General features: G+C 55.7%; 2 protein-coding genes across 5 annotated transcripts in view; one reads left to right on the forward strand and one right to left on the reverse strand.

Moving 5' to 3' along the window:
• Nucleotide 1: 1 nt before the first annotated feature.
• LOC133626758 (uncharacterized) lies at nt 2–7,624 on the reverse strand. The gene is made up of 2 exons (XM_062007807.1): nt 7,345–7,624; nt 2–1,282 (listed from the first exon to the last, which is right to left on the reverse strand). Exons 1-2 carry the CDS (start codon nt 7,463–7,465, stop codon nt 663–665), a joined length of 741 nt encoding a protein of 246 aa, XP_061863791.1. The 5' UTR covers nt 7,466–7,624; the 3' UTR covers nt 2–662.
• Nucleotides 7,625–7,799: 175 nt separating this feature from the next.
• Nucleotides 7,800–12,435, forward strand: part of NFAT5 (nuclear factor of activated T cells 5) — a 61,936-nt gene continuing 57,300 nt past the window's right edge. For 2 of the 4 annotated variants that reach the window (XM_062007105.1, XM_062007106.1), the window contains exon 1: nt 7,801–8,168. In XM_062007105.1, coding sequence (XP_061863089.1) covers nt 8,096–8,168 — 73 coding nt within the window. In that variant the 5' untranslated portion in view covers nt 7,801–8,095. Of the gene's footprint in view, nt 8,169–9,007; nt 9,026–12,435 lie in introns of those variants that run through there. The other 2 variants (XM_062007108.1, XM_062007109.1) reach the window with 2 other exon arrangements.

The following is a 12,435-nucleotide window of genomic DNA, read 5'->3' on the forward strand; positions in this document are numbered from 1 at the left end:
CGATGGTTTGTGGAAGGTGGGCAGGAGGTGTGAGCGTGTGCCTGGCTTTGCTGAAGTTAGCTGATAAAGGCAAGGAAGGGGTGAGAGAAGTTGCTGCAGAGCTCAAAGGTCAGAGCTGGGAGGCTTGGCTGCTGCCCAGGGGGGTCGTCAGGCAGTGCCCAGTTATGGGATGAGGGTACCCATGGAATGCTGTTTCTTGTGCCCCAGAGCCTGTCTGCTCAGCAGGGTGTGCTGGGTCGTGTGTTTGCCATGTTCAACTAAGGTGTATGAGCAACAAGTGTAGGGCTGTGTTCCACCAGGCAGGGTGCTGAGTTCCTCTGTCCCCAAAGGCGCCGCCAGCTTTGGGGGGCAACGCGTCTGTTTGAGTTTACAAACCCATTGAGCTCCCATCACCCCTGTGTGAGGCACAGCATTGGCACTGCACCTCCGTGGGAACGATAATCAGGCGAAAAGCCTTGGTGCTGGGGGAGTATTCGGCTGCTTCCCGGATCAATCCTCCCCCTGTGCTGACTGTTGCGGGGCAGAGCCGGCACTGCGAGCGCTGCGTTGGCGTGACGGAAGGGAAGCAGTGCTGGGAGTGCTTGGTACTGACAGGCTCTAGATGTGGTGCAGTTTCAGCAGGAAAATGTTGGTCTACAGTTGTGCTTCAAAAGAATTGTTGGTTAAAGCCAAGCAAATGGTGAGCTGGGGCAGGCACGGGGGTTGTCTCCTGTCAGCGCAGGAAAAACCTGTCGGTTGGCATCAGCCAGTGCCAGAGCTGATCTGTGGAGCGTTGTGACCAGGCCCTGGGACTGTTCCTGCCATGGGCAGCAGTTTGGGATGAGCACAAGCGATGGCACTCGGGGTTTTGGGGTCAATGGGGTTTTCCGTAGCGTTCGGCCCACAGGGGGGTGAACGTGGGTGGTTCCGGGCCCGCTGCTCTTGAGCAGTGTGCAGTCCTTCCGTGGGACAAGTGCAGGCCTCTGTGCCCAGCCCAGGCGTTGCCATTGCTCAGTGCTCTCCTGCTTGTCGGGCTGGAGAAGGTGAGCTGCTGCTGCTGTACGGCGTTCCACCCCAGTGCTACAATGGGACGGTGGCAGCAGAGGAGCTGGGAGGGCTCCCTGCGTGATCCCTGCCCGTTCCAGCAGCCGTGGGAGCGCGCTCGGGAGCTGTGTGGCAGTGGCAGCGGTGCCGGCTCTTGCCGCCTGTGTAAGTGTTGGCAGAGGCAGAGCGTTGCCTTCGGCCGCTGGTGCCCAGCTCTGTGCCGGCAGCACGGGCTCCTCGCCTGTGTGAGGGCTGTTTTCTATGGAAAGATGAAAGGGAGACCGTGAAACATGTCTCTTCTTCACATGAATACTTAGGAAAGAGTAAAACCTCCCACGCCCACAGCTGGCAGCAGCACCTGGCTCTGAAAAACCGGCCTGATTTGGGCTCCCGTGGTGGCTGCAGCAGCCTTGGGGAAGCAGAACCTGGTCAGACTGTCCTGGGAGGGAGGAAGAGAGCAGCAGGGCAGCTAACCTGTGGCCACTGACCTGATAAAAGGGCAAGGAAAAAGCAGCGGGAACTGTTGGGTTTGATCCTGGGTTGTAGCTGAAACAATGTCGGGAAAAAAGGCTGTGAACTGTGTTGAAAGTGGAGGCTTCGAGGGGGAAGGAACACATGGTGCTGGGTAATACATGAAACCCTCTGAGCATCCCTCACAAGGGCCTGGGGATCAGAATTGTCCTGGGGGCTGGGGAGCAGATACTGCAGACACAGGGCAGGACGTCCTTGGTGTGCTTGAAGGAAGGGAAAAACTGATTTGCAGTGTGAAGGAGGGTTTGCAGTTAATTTCTTGGCCAGCACAATTTCACTGAAAGCTTCATTTATCTTTGATCAAGAGGAATCGGAGCCAAAATCCACAGAAATAAAGAGAAGACTTCTGAACTGCTTTAAAATCTACTTCCAAATACTGTGGGGTCAGTACTGAGCACAGTCTGGCTTCTCCAAGCATCGAGGGGGATTTGCAGGCTGTCTGAGACAGAGATGGTAAAAAATGAGGAGAGTCCAAGTGCTCCAGCGCCTCGTTAGTCCCACATCCTGGCTTCAGCCCTGTGTGCAGCTGTATGTTGCCCTTTGCTGGTGAAGGGAACACTAAGGTGCCTCAGGGAGAGGGAGGAAAGTCACCCCAGTGCTGTGACAAAGGAGGAGGTGATGTGATGATCAGCGTGTTCTGCCTGCCTCTCCCCTCTTGCTGCCTTGCTAACGCAGATACAGCTGTTGGTTACAGTCAAATAGCTCCCAATCCCTAAATCTCCAACTCGTGTTTTATTTCTTTCCTCCTCCAAAGACTGTTTTTACACTACAGAGTATTTTTGATGTCTCCTTGAAAGAAGCGTCAGCTGGAGAAGAAAGTCCTTGTCTGTCTCTGCCCTCCCAATGCCCATCCTGGCAGCTGTGGCAGCAGCCCCAGCGTACCTGTGACTGGTTCCTGGGATGCATTTTAAATCCCCTCTTTGTTTTTTCTAACCCCCTTGCCAAACATTGAGGAAACGAGCAAATCCTGCCCAGCAGCTCCCGGTCCTTAGAGCCGAGCCGTGCCCAGCCGGCAGCTGCACAGTCCGGCATCCCCCGGCCCCAGCTCAGGGCTGTCGAGGTGCTGGTGTCTCATCTGTGGCAGCAGCCAGCTCTGGCCCCAGCCCCAGCTCAGGGCTGTTGAGGTGCTGGTGTCTCATTCGTGGCAGCAGCTACCCCCAGCCCTGGCCACCCCGTGGCTCCATCACGAGGATGAGGCGCAGGCCGGTGTCACGCGCTCAGCAGTGTCTCTTCTCTAGGGACACCACTAACACAAGTTACTATAAAACAAGTTTCCTGCCAACCCCAGCAGCTCTAATGAGTCAGGAAGCAGTAATCTGGGAATAGGGGAACTGTTGACAGAGCCTAATTACTTTCTGACAGCCTTTCTGACAGGGTTAGAAAACAAAACACCTCCATAGGCTCGGAGCCTGCAAGTGGGGTTTGTAGTCTCATGCACGAACCTGCTCATTTATCCCCACACTCCTGGTTTAGGCTCCTTCCCCCTCACACCTGCTGCTCTCCAACTGCTCACGCAGGGAGAGGAACTTCATTATAAAAAGATGCAACACCTTAATTACACAGAAAAGGCAGAATCCCAAGCAGAGCCCATCTTCTTCCCCATCTCAGCTCTGGGCAACCCCTTGTCAGCTGTGTGGCCCCCTGCCTGCAGTCCCTCCTGCTCCCAAATGGGGTGCAGATTTCCTTTACCCTGTTATTTCCACTTCCACTGTTTGTGTAACTTCCACAGTTTGGATCTTGCTCACTATTTCCACCACAGGCATTGGTTGGAGTTTGCTCTTTCAGGACAGGAAAGGTTTTGCCTGGCCAAAAGGGATCTGCAGAGCTGCTGTAAAGGATCCCCCACAGACCTGCCCCGACCTGGCAGTGAAGGCAAAAGGCACATGATGTCCAAAAATCCGACTGTAAAGAAAAATGCCTGACAGGCTGAGTGTTCACTCATCTCCTGCCTCCTCTCATCTGCAGATTCCAGTTCTATTTGTGGTCAAGACCTCAAACCCAGCACCAACCGTGAGGCTGTAGAGCTCGGTCCCGTGTGTGCTGCTGGGGTTTGGTACCACCCAGCTGGGCTGTGCCAGGCTCTGGGGACCTGCAGCCACCCTCACACATGGCTGCCATCAATCCCTCCTCCACCCTCCCCTGATTTTCCTGACCAGGAAAATCTGTCTTAACCTCGCTGAGGTCTCGGGCAAGTCAAGGGAAGCTGGAGGCTAAGGTCACGACTGAGATCCTCTGGTAAAGGTAGATCTCCCTCTTGCCTTGCTTCATCTGCTTCATCCTGGCCATGTACAAGTTTCCTCTTGTGGGAAGTGTAAGCAGCTTTCCTTTGCCTGGGGAGCAGGTACCAGACCTGTCATCACTGTTTGGTGCTGGGTTTCTCCAGCCAGCCTGGAGTGTCCCTGTGATTCAGTGAACGGGCATGTCCATGAGAAGCCACAGCATCCCCTGGCTCTGTGTACCAGGGTCCTCAGCCACGCACTGCAGCCACTGCCTGCTGCAGCTGCAGGGCCCTGCACTGCTGCCCTGGGGCAGGAGCAGCTGCAGTTTGGTTTGTCACCCATTCCCTGCTGCACAGCTCTGCTTAATGCAACAGCTTTCATTGCCTCCCTGTAACCCTGTGTCTCAGGGCAGTGTATCAGTGTTGGGTATGTGCACTCACTGTCCTCAATATCCTCTGCTCTGGCTTGGGAAGTCCTTCCCTTTGCCCGCCCACGCCTCATCTTTTTACTCATCTGCCTTTGCAACGTGTCTTGTAACTCCAGCAGGATTTCAGACCTGTGGGATAAGGAGGCACAGTCCCCCTGCCCTGGCAGCACCCCTGTGGCAGCTCCACACGGCTCTTTCTCATGCTGTGCTACACAGGGGTTATATGGCTCTGACTGGATTCCTCTGCACCTTGTACTTGTGTTTTGCTGAGGTGTCTCAGTGCAGTTCTCTCCCTGAGTCCTGCTGCTAGGCACTGCTCCATCCTGGGATACCTGGATTCAAGCCATTAACAAGACAGGCCTGCCCCTGCCTCCCAGAGAGCACATTATCTGGCCTTTCTTCAAATTTGGCCTTTGCCCATCGCCTCCCCCTCTCTGGTGACAGTCCGTGGCTCTCGGAGTCATACCCGGCCTCTCCCTTCCCAGCTGCTCTTGTGACCCTGCTTTCACCCCAGGCTGGGTAAGCTGTGGGAGGCTGAACAGGCAACTCTGCCTGCCAGCAGCATTCCCAGCGCCCTGAGCCCTGCTCTGGAAGCCCAGGACAATGCTTTGGTGGCTCTGGACATGGACACAGCTTGGCTGGGGTGGGCAGAGAATGTTCCTGTGCCAGCCGTGGCTAAGGGCAGGTGGAGCAGGGGTGGGCTGTGGGTGTCCTGTCCCTGGGGCAGCGTCAGGCCGTGGCCAGCACTGTCTGGTCTTGCTGGCCCATGGTGAATTCCTTTGCCCCCAGGGGCTGGGAGTTACTTTCTCCATCTCTGATTGCTCCAGCTCTCCTCACTCGCCTTCCAGGAGTAAGATCTATTTTCTTCTCTGCCACAGACCATCTGTCAGTAGCACCTTCTCAGAAAGCCTTTGTTTCCCTCCTTACCTAGACAGAAGGTCACTGAAACAGCCTTACACATTTTCCTTGGGTGCTTTCCAAATGGTTCAGGTCTGGGGTGCTGGTATAGGAGTAGCTCTCTCCCTTCTCAGAGGAATGGCAGGGCAGGGCAACCTTCACACATGAATTCTCCTTCACTCCCAGTGCTGCTGGGTACCAAAGGGGGGATCTTCCCCTTCAGCTCTTCTGAATACAAGCTCCACAGCTTTCCTCCCTCCCCCCCACCTCCCACCATAAAAATAATTGCCAGTTGTTCAGTAAATTTATCAGCTAATCCTTTTAATTCCACGGTGGTATCATCTGAGCCAGCCAATTTGCACAGTGCTGTGTATATTCAGCTCTCCTCCTGCATGCCCTGGCAGCTGCACAAGGCTCCTGTGCAGCTCAGCTGAAGGATGCCTTTAGATTCACGCTCTGGAATTCCTTCTTTCTTGGATTTGTAGCTGGTATTTTACCCTGTTTTAGTCCCTTGGTGTTAGATTTGGCCAAAAAAGGGACATAGAGCTGTTGGAGAGAGTCCATGAAGATGGTCCCTCCTATGGAGACAGGCTGAGAGAGTTGGGGTTGTTGAGCCTGGAGAAGGCTCTGAGGGGACCTTAGAGCAGCCTCCAGTCCCTAAAGAGGCCTACAAGAAAGCTGGAGAGGGACTTTGTACAAGGGGCTGTAGTGATGGGGCACAGGATGATGGCTCAAATGACTAGGTGTCTTTTCAGGACAATAAACAAGTGGCAGCAACTGGCAGCAGTTAAACACGGTGTCTGAGGGCCCTGGGTGACTGATGAAACTTTCTGTGCCTGTGATCTTCCACTGAGGACCCCCAAAATCCCTTCCCCAGCCATCCCTTCCCCATCCTGAAGCGGGTGCTGCCTACTGCAGCTGTCCAGAGGGAGCTGTGCTTGCTCTCAGGGTGCCAGCTACTTTAGGAGGGCACACGTACTATCTCTTCCAGCTCACACACAGCTCCTCAACTGCCAACAGACCACTAAGCTATCCATGCAATGCCTTCAGCTGGTGCTCCAGGTTGCCTCCCCTTGCTGCCCTTTGCTCCACTAAAGAGCATTTTTTTGCTGTGGTAACGCTTCCAGAATCATCTCTGAAGGACTGCTCTCTGGGTGCTCCTTTCAGCGGGGCGGCTGCATCCCGGCCCAGGGAAGGGGTCTGCAGGCCTGAGCTCCAGGGGGAAACACCTTGGGCACCTGCACTGCGGCCTCTGCACAGCAGGACGTGTTCCCCCCCTCCCCAGGCAGGCAACAGCGTGACTCTAAGGAAAAGGCAGAGAGCATTGCTGGGCAAATCCTTACACACCCCAGCACGGGCTGGTGCAAAACTAATGGGCGAGTACATGAGGGGGCACAAACAGGAGATACAGTGGGGCAGATGGTGACAGACGAGGATGTTTGAGTCTAGGTACAAAGGAGCTCCTTGAGCATGGCTGTGAAACGCCACAGATGACAATGAAGTCAGGCAGAGGAGAGGAAAAGCCAGCAGAGCTCCAGGGATTAAGGCAGTACTCCCAGCATGAAAGAGATACCCAACTTCAAATGAAACCCAGTGCGTGTGGTGCAGTTGCCATCATTCCTCTGCCTGGCTGTCGGGCAGGAGGCCGTGCACATTCCATGCCACACCAACCCCACGGGCACCACCTCGCTGCTCTGCTTGTGTGGGTAACACAGCGGAACCAAGCCCTGAAGCACTGACTCACCAGTGCCGTGAGCACAGGCGTGCGGCCGGCCGGCTGGAGCAGACCCCGTCCCGAGGCCACCCCACGGTGAGTGCCCACCCGGCAGGCAGCTGGCAGGGGGTAGGGGTCAAGGAAACCCTCCTGTGCCTACTGGGCCTGGCTGCTGGGTGCCCCGAGTTTCTGGAAGCTGTGGAGTTTGTGGAGAGGGATTTTGGAGGGATCCCAGAGCAGGCTGCCACGGGAGCTGTCTGCAAGAGGGACAGGAGCCAGCTCCTCAGTGACACGGTCCCTGCAGCGAAACCGGACCCTCTGTGGAGCTGGAGGTATGTGTCAGCTGTTCACAGCTCCTTCCTCCTCCATTTTTCACAGCTTAAGCATTTGCCTGGCACCTCCATTCACTCACACGCTCTCGCTTGCCCCGCCCTTCCCCGCTGCCAGTTTTTATCAGGGTACAAGGTGATTTCAGATCTGTGCAAGTAACCCCTTGCACCCTCCCTGGCCAGGGAACTGCCTCACCTCCTGACCTGTGTCGCACTCGTGTTGCCCAGGCCTGGGCCGTGTTCTGGAGGTGTGTGCCACCTCTGCTGCGCTCAGCTCGAGCACGTCGCTCACACTCTGCGTTTCACGCTGTCTGATCAGCAACATCTGCACCTTTATTTGGGGCCACACCAAGCCGCGTGTGTTCGGACCGCCGGCTGAGCACGGAGCGCGGCCAGGCCTGGCCGGCTGAGGCTGCCCCGGGCCCGCGGCCGCCCCTGGGCCGCGCCACGCGGGGCCGGACCCGCCGCGTTCCAGACGCTTCCGCGGCCCCGCCGGCTCTTCCGCCCGCCCCCGTGCGCATGCGCGTTGCGGCTCTGGCGGCGGCGGCCGGGGGAGCGCACGCGCGCGGGCCCCGCCCGGCCGGCTGTTCCGCTGCCGCGTCTCCCCGCCCGCCGCAGCGCATGCGCGGGCCGGCGGCGCCGGGGTTCCTTGCTCGCGCCCCCTCGGCCGCGGCCGCGCAGGCGCACAGCGGTAACGGAGGGGGCGGTCGGGCGCGTTCCGTTGGCAGCGGCCGGTTCCTGTCAGCGGCGGCGGGTGGCGGTGCCCGGTCCCGACGGCGAGCGGAGCCCCCCCCCCGGCCTGGCCCGACCCGGCCCGATTCGCGGCCCCGACGTGCTCGCGCCTGCCGGTGCGTCCCCTCCCCAGCGCGGGGCGGCGGAGGCAGCAGCGCCCCCCTCCCGGCCCGGCCCCCCGCTCCCGCCGCCCCCCTCGCCCCTGCCGGGCCGCGGAGCTGCGATGCCCTCGGACTTCATCTCTCTGCTCAGCGCCGACCTCGACCTCGAGTCCCCCAAGTCCCTCTACTCCAAGGGTGAGTGGCACCGGGCCGGGGAGGCGGGGCCGCGGGGGGGGTTGCTGCCGTACTCCCGGCCGCGCCGTTAACTGTCGCTAACGGCCGGCCCCGCTGCCCCGGGCCGCCTCCGTCTCCCGCCCGTCTCCTCCTGAGGCCGGCGGGGAGCTCCGGGCGCCCCGCGGGGCCCCCCGCTGCGCCGGGCTGTGGGCCGCGCCGGGATGCTTGGCCGCCGGCGCCCCGCCGCGAGGGGCCCCGCGGTCCGCGCTGGGGCTGAGCCCGGCTCTCCCCCGGCCGCATTCCTGGCCCGGCCGCCGCGGCCTCAAGAATGTGTCCCGACAGGTTCCTGCGCCCGGGGCCCGGCGGCGGCCCCCGCGGGAGCGGCGCCGCGGCGGGGGGCTGCGCGGTGAGGCTCCGTTCCTGCCCTCATCCCTCATCCGTGCCGGTGCCGGGCCGGGAGCGCCGCCGCGGCCCCGCTCAGCGCCCTGTTCCCCGCGCCGTTTGCCGGCGCATCCGCAGGGATGCGGGCCGGAGCCCGGCGCTGCCCGGGGCCCTGGGGACGGGACTCCGGCCTGGTGTCGGGAGCGCGAAGTAACGGGGCGGGGGGAGCGTGGGCGGCTCGGGGCTCCCCGAAAGCTGCTCGTTAAGGTGTGTCGGAGAAGGGTTTTTGGGGACCAGGCGGCCCAGGGGAGGATGGGAGCGTTCGGATTTGGGTTGGAAACTGGCAAATAGCCCGGAAAGTGGAGGGCTGGTTTTCATCACGGCGGGTTCCACTACAGGGGAGCTCAGACCGTGTCCGGGCAATAACCCCCCGTACATCGGAGTCGGGAGCAGCAGCGTTGATGCAGGGAACGCTGAAAGCAAACCGCCTGCCCTCGGTAACACTTGTGTTTCAGTGTTGACAAGAGGGTAACACGGGGGGATGTGTGTCAGGGTGAGTGGTGGGTGCCACACAGGTGCAGTTTAACTCATTTTCTTTTCCTGTGTTTTCTTCTCCTTTCTTTACCAGTCACTGGGAGCAGGCTGGGGATGCATCTGCCCCAGCACTGCTGATGGGGAGCAGTTCTGCGGGAGGGGGTAGGATGAAAGAGCTGGAAAGTCTTTTATTGCCCCAAAGTGAAGGTAGCTAATCAGAGTTTAACATCGTGGCAGGCAAGATGAAACTTCTAAAGAATTTTTGGAGCTAACTGCAACACGTCCATTAACTCTGAGTTATGTGTCATTAGTGCTGAACCTCAAAGGAATTCACAGACTTTTAACTAGTCAAAGTGCATCTTTAAGGTTCTCAAACTGCTCTAAGTGATTGCCTCCTGTTTGGAGACCCTGAAGTTATAACTAGTGTACATGTCTTTCAAGATGTTCTTCAGTGAGTTTAAAGCCCTCCTGCCACCTGACACGGAGGACTCCAACTGGTTCCAGTCCTGCTAAGGGGAAGGGAAAGAGATGAAAATATCTTAAAAATACAGGTGGTCAGACCCCATCAAAGTGATGATTTCTTGTCCTGGAAGTCTGAGCAGTCTGTGCTGCTCAGGTCACCTGTCAAACATAGCACAGAGAAACATTCTAACTTGTGAAATTCCTTTGAGGACTCGCTCTTCGCAGTGCAGAGCTCATGGACTCCCCAGCCTTACTGGAAACTCGTCAATTTTCCTGTGCTGTTTGCTGGAAGGTTGGGTGTCTGTTTCAGATAGGAAAAGGGTCTCACACCTATTAATGGTGAGCAGCGAGCAGTGTATCTTCCCTTCCAGTGGTGTTGGTGTGTGCCCAGAGCTACAGAGGGTCTGGGGAAAGATGTTTTGGGCTTGAGGATGGCCATAATGAGCTGCTTGAGCCAAGTGAGGTGGCATAGGACAGGGTTGTGTGGAGAGGTAGATGACTATAATGAGGCCAGAGCAAGATTTGCTTTTGAAATTCCTCATAATGAAAAGACCAAGGTGCTGTTAAAACGCAATTAAACATCAATTAAAATGTAGAACAGCTGAATGTACTTTTCTAGAATGAGTCTGAAGCCATACTCTTGCTGTGAGAGCTGTTGGTGTGATTTTTTGAGCTGGATTTAGGGAAGGGTACTGGTGGTTATCTGATTAATCACAACACCATTCAGTGTGCCTTTTTCTTTTCCTAGATAGACACAGATAAACTTATCCTGTGGAGAAATGCTCTGGATCAGAGCAAGAGTACAACTGATGAGATAAGGGGGAAGGCCTCAACACAGAGAGAAAGCCACAACTATGCATTTGTGATGAGGATGTGTTGGGAGCCTGTAGTTTCTGATAACTGCTCTCCTTTCAGAAGGGCAGCCACCCTTCTGAATCCAGCTCCCAGGTTGAATTGAGGCCAGGAACTTTTCCTCTGAGTTGCATTTGAATGTGTGTGTGGGGATGGCTGCGGTTTGGTGATGGGGATGGCTGTGGTTTGGTGGTGCTGCTGCTGTGAGCTGGTTGGTGATGGGGATGGCTGTGGTTTGGTGGTGCTGCTGCTGTGAGCTGGTTGGTGATGGGGATGGCTGTGGTTTGGTGGTGCTGCTGCTGTGAGCTGGTTGGTGATGGGGATGGCTGTGGTTTGGTGGTGCTGCTGCTGTGAGCTGGTTGGTGATGGGGATGGCTGTGGTTCGGTGGTGCTGCTGCTGTGAGCTGGTTGGTGATGGGGATGGCTGTGGTTCGGTGGTGCTGCTGCTGTGAGCTGGTTGGTGATGGGGATGGCTGTGGTTTGGTGGTGCTGCTGCTGTGAGCTGGTTGGGGATGGGAATGGCTGTGGTTTGGTGGTGCTGCTGCTGTGAGCTCTTCAGTGGACCTTGCTCTGGTGTTTTGAAAGTACCAGGATCCTGAAAGTGAGAGGAGCCCTAAGCTTGGGGCGATCTCAGGAGTAGCTGAGGTTGATGGACATACAGACTTTAGTTTACTGAAATGGAAGTGGAAGAGTCTTGATGTGCTGATGAAAATACGCCTGTCTCCTCTCAAAAGTGAAGTTCTGTTGCAAACCCCGGGAATCAAGATGTAGCTCGTGCTAGGGCAGGTTTGTATGGGGTCATCTGTCCCCTTCTCTGCACATGCCAGGTTATGTCATCATCCCATCCTCATGCTGTGTATTAAAGGTTGGGCTTGTGTGGCCATTCCAGTGAAAGTTTTTGTTTTCATATCCCTTTAAAAATGTGAAGCAAAACTTGTGCACAAACCTGAGGTGAGATGGCAACGCAAACAAAGGGAGAGCTCTTCATTTAAAACCTGATCTGATAATTCACGTGAGTTATTTCTTTTCCTTTACACATAGCTTGGGAAAGAGAATATTTTTTTTTGAGTATCTAAATACTTTATCTTCCAGGTTTACTCTTGTAGGTGTGGTTTCATGAGCAGCTTCTGCCAGTGTGAATTCCCTCTTGCTGAGTTAGTCTGGACCCTTATCTTTTCCTTGCTTCTCTGCTCAAGCCAACACTTAGGTGGTCGTGCAGTGAACTGGACTGGGAATTGGATCATGTTTAAATTAATTCATCTTTTCCCACCCCAACAACAAAAAGGAGTAGTGCAAGAGAAATGTTGATTTTTAGGGTGAGCATCCTGGTCATGTTTGCTGTGGGTCTCCATTAATGGCTTGTGCTGACTCAAGGGAAGGACATGTGAGAACTAGCAGTGGGGAAGGGTGGGACTATTTCTTTCAGCAGCACTGCCAGCTTATATTGGCTTAAAATGATAGTGAAACTCTACTGAAGTTGCAGGCCTCCGGAACCTGGCTAGTTATAGCTGTTAAGTGCAAAGGGTTGATTCCAAGGCCTGTTGCTGAAGCTCATCCCTGCAGCTCCTGAGGAACTGACCTGTGCTAAGCACCAAACCCCATCTTTTTACATGTAATTGCTGTTTTACAAAGGTGTATGCTTTGTACCTGGTGCAGAAGGATGTTCTCTCCTAATGAGAGCATAACAGATATAAAATGTAGGCATTTTTGCGTGCTGAAGATGTTTAGAATGTAATAGGTTTAATCCTCATCTTTACGTAACGTACTGTCCCTTTTCAAAGAAAACAACCCAAATGTGCATACAAATTAGTAATGTAGTAGAAAAACCACTGGAGCATAAAACCTAAAACCTTGAGGCTAGTTGTTCAGTGGCTGAATATCATATTCAACATCCAAGGATAGCAAAGCTGACTCTTGTGAACAGGCAGAGGTGAAAGCCTGTGATTACGGCAGTTCATTGACTGTCAGGTACTAAAACTGCACTGATTGAATGTGTGATTAATTTAGCTAATACATACACTTGGAACAGTTGCAAAGTATGGTGTGAACTAATAAAGTT

This window comes from Colius striatus, chromosome 14, assembly GCF_028858725.1.
Source record: "Colius striatus isolate bColStr4 chromosome 14, bColStr4.1.hap1, whole genome shotgun sequence".
Lineage (NCBI taxonomy): Eukaryota > Metazoa > Chordata > Aves > Coliiformes > Coliidae > Colius > Colius striatus.

What these genes read in the sequence shown, in the direction of transcription:
- LOC133626758 (XM_062007807.1), bottom strand. Translation starts at nt 7,465, where the DNA reads ATGTTGCTGATCAGACAGCGTGAAACGCAGAGTGTGAGCGACGTGCTC. An exon ending in GCAACACGAGTGCGACACAG is followed by an intron (nt 1,283 to 7,344) that starts GTCAGGAGGTGA and finishes ATCTTTCCATAG; the next exon opens with AAAACAGCCCTCACACAGGC.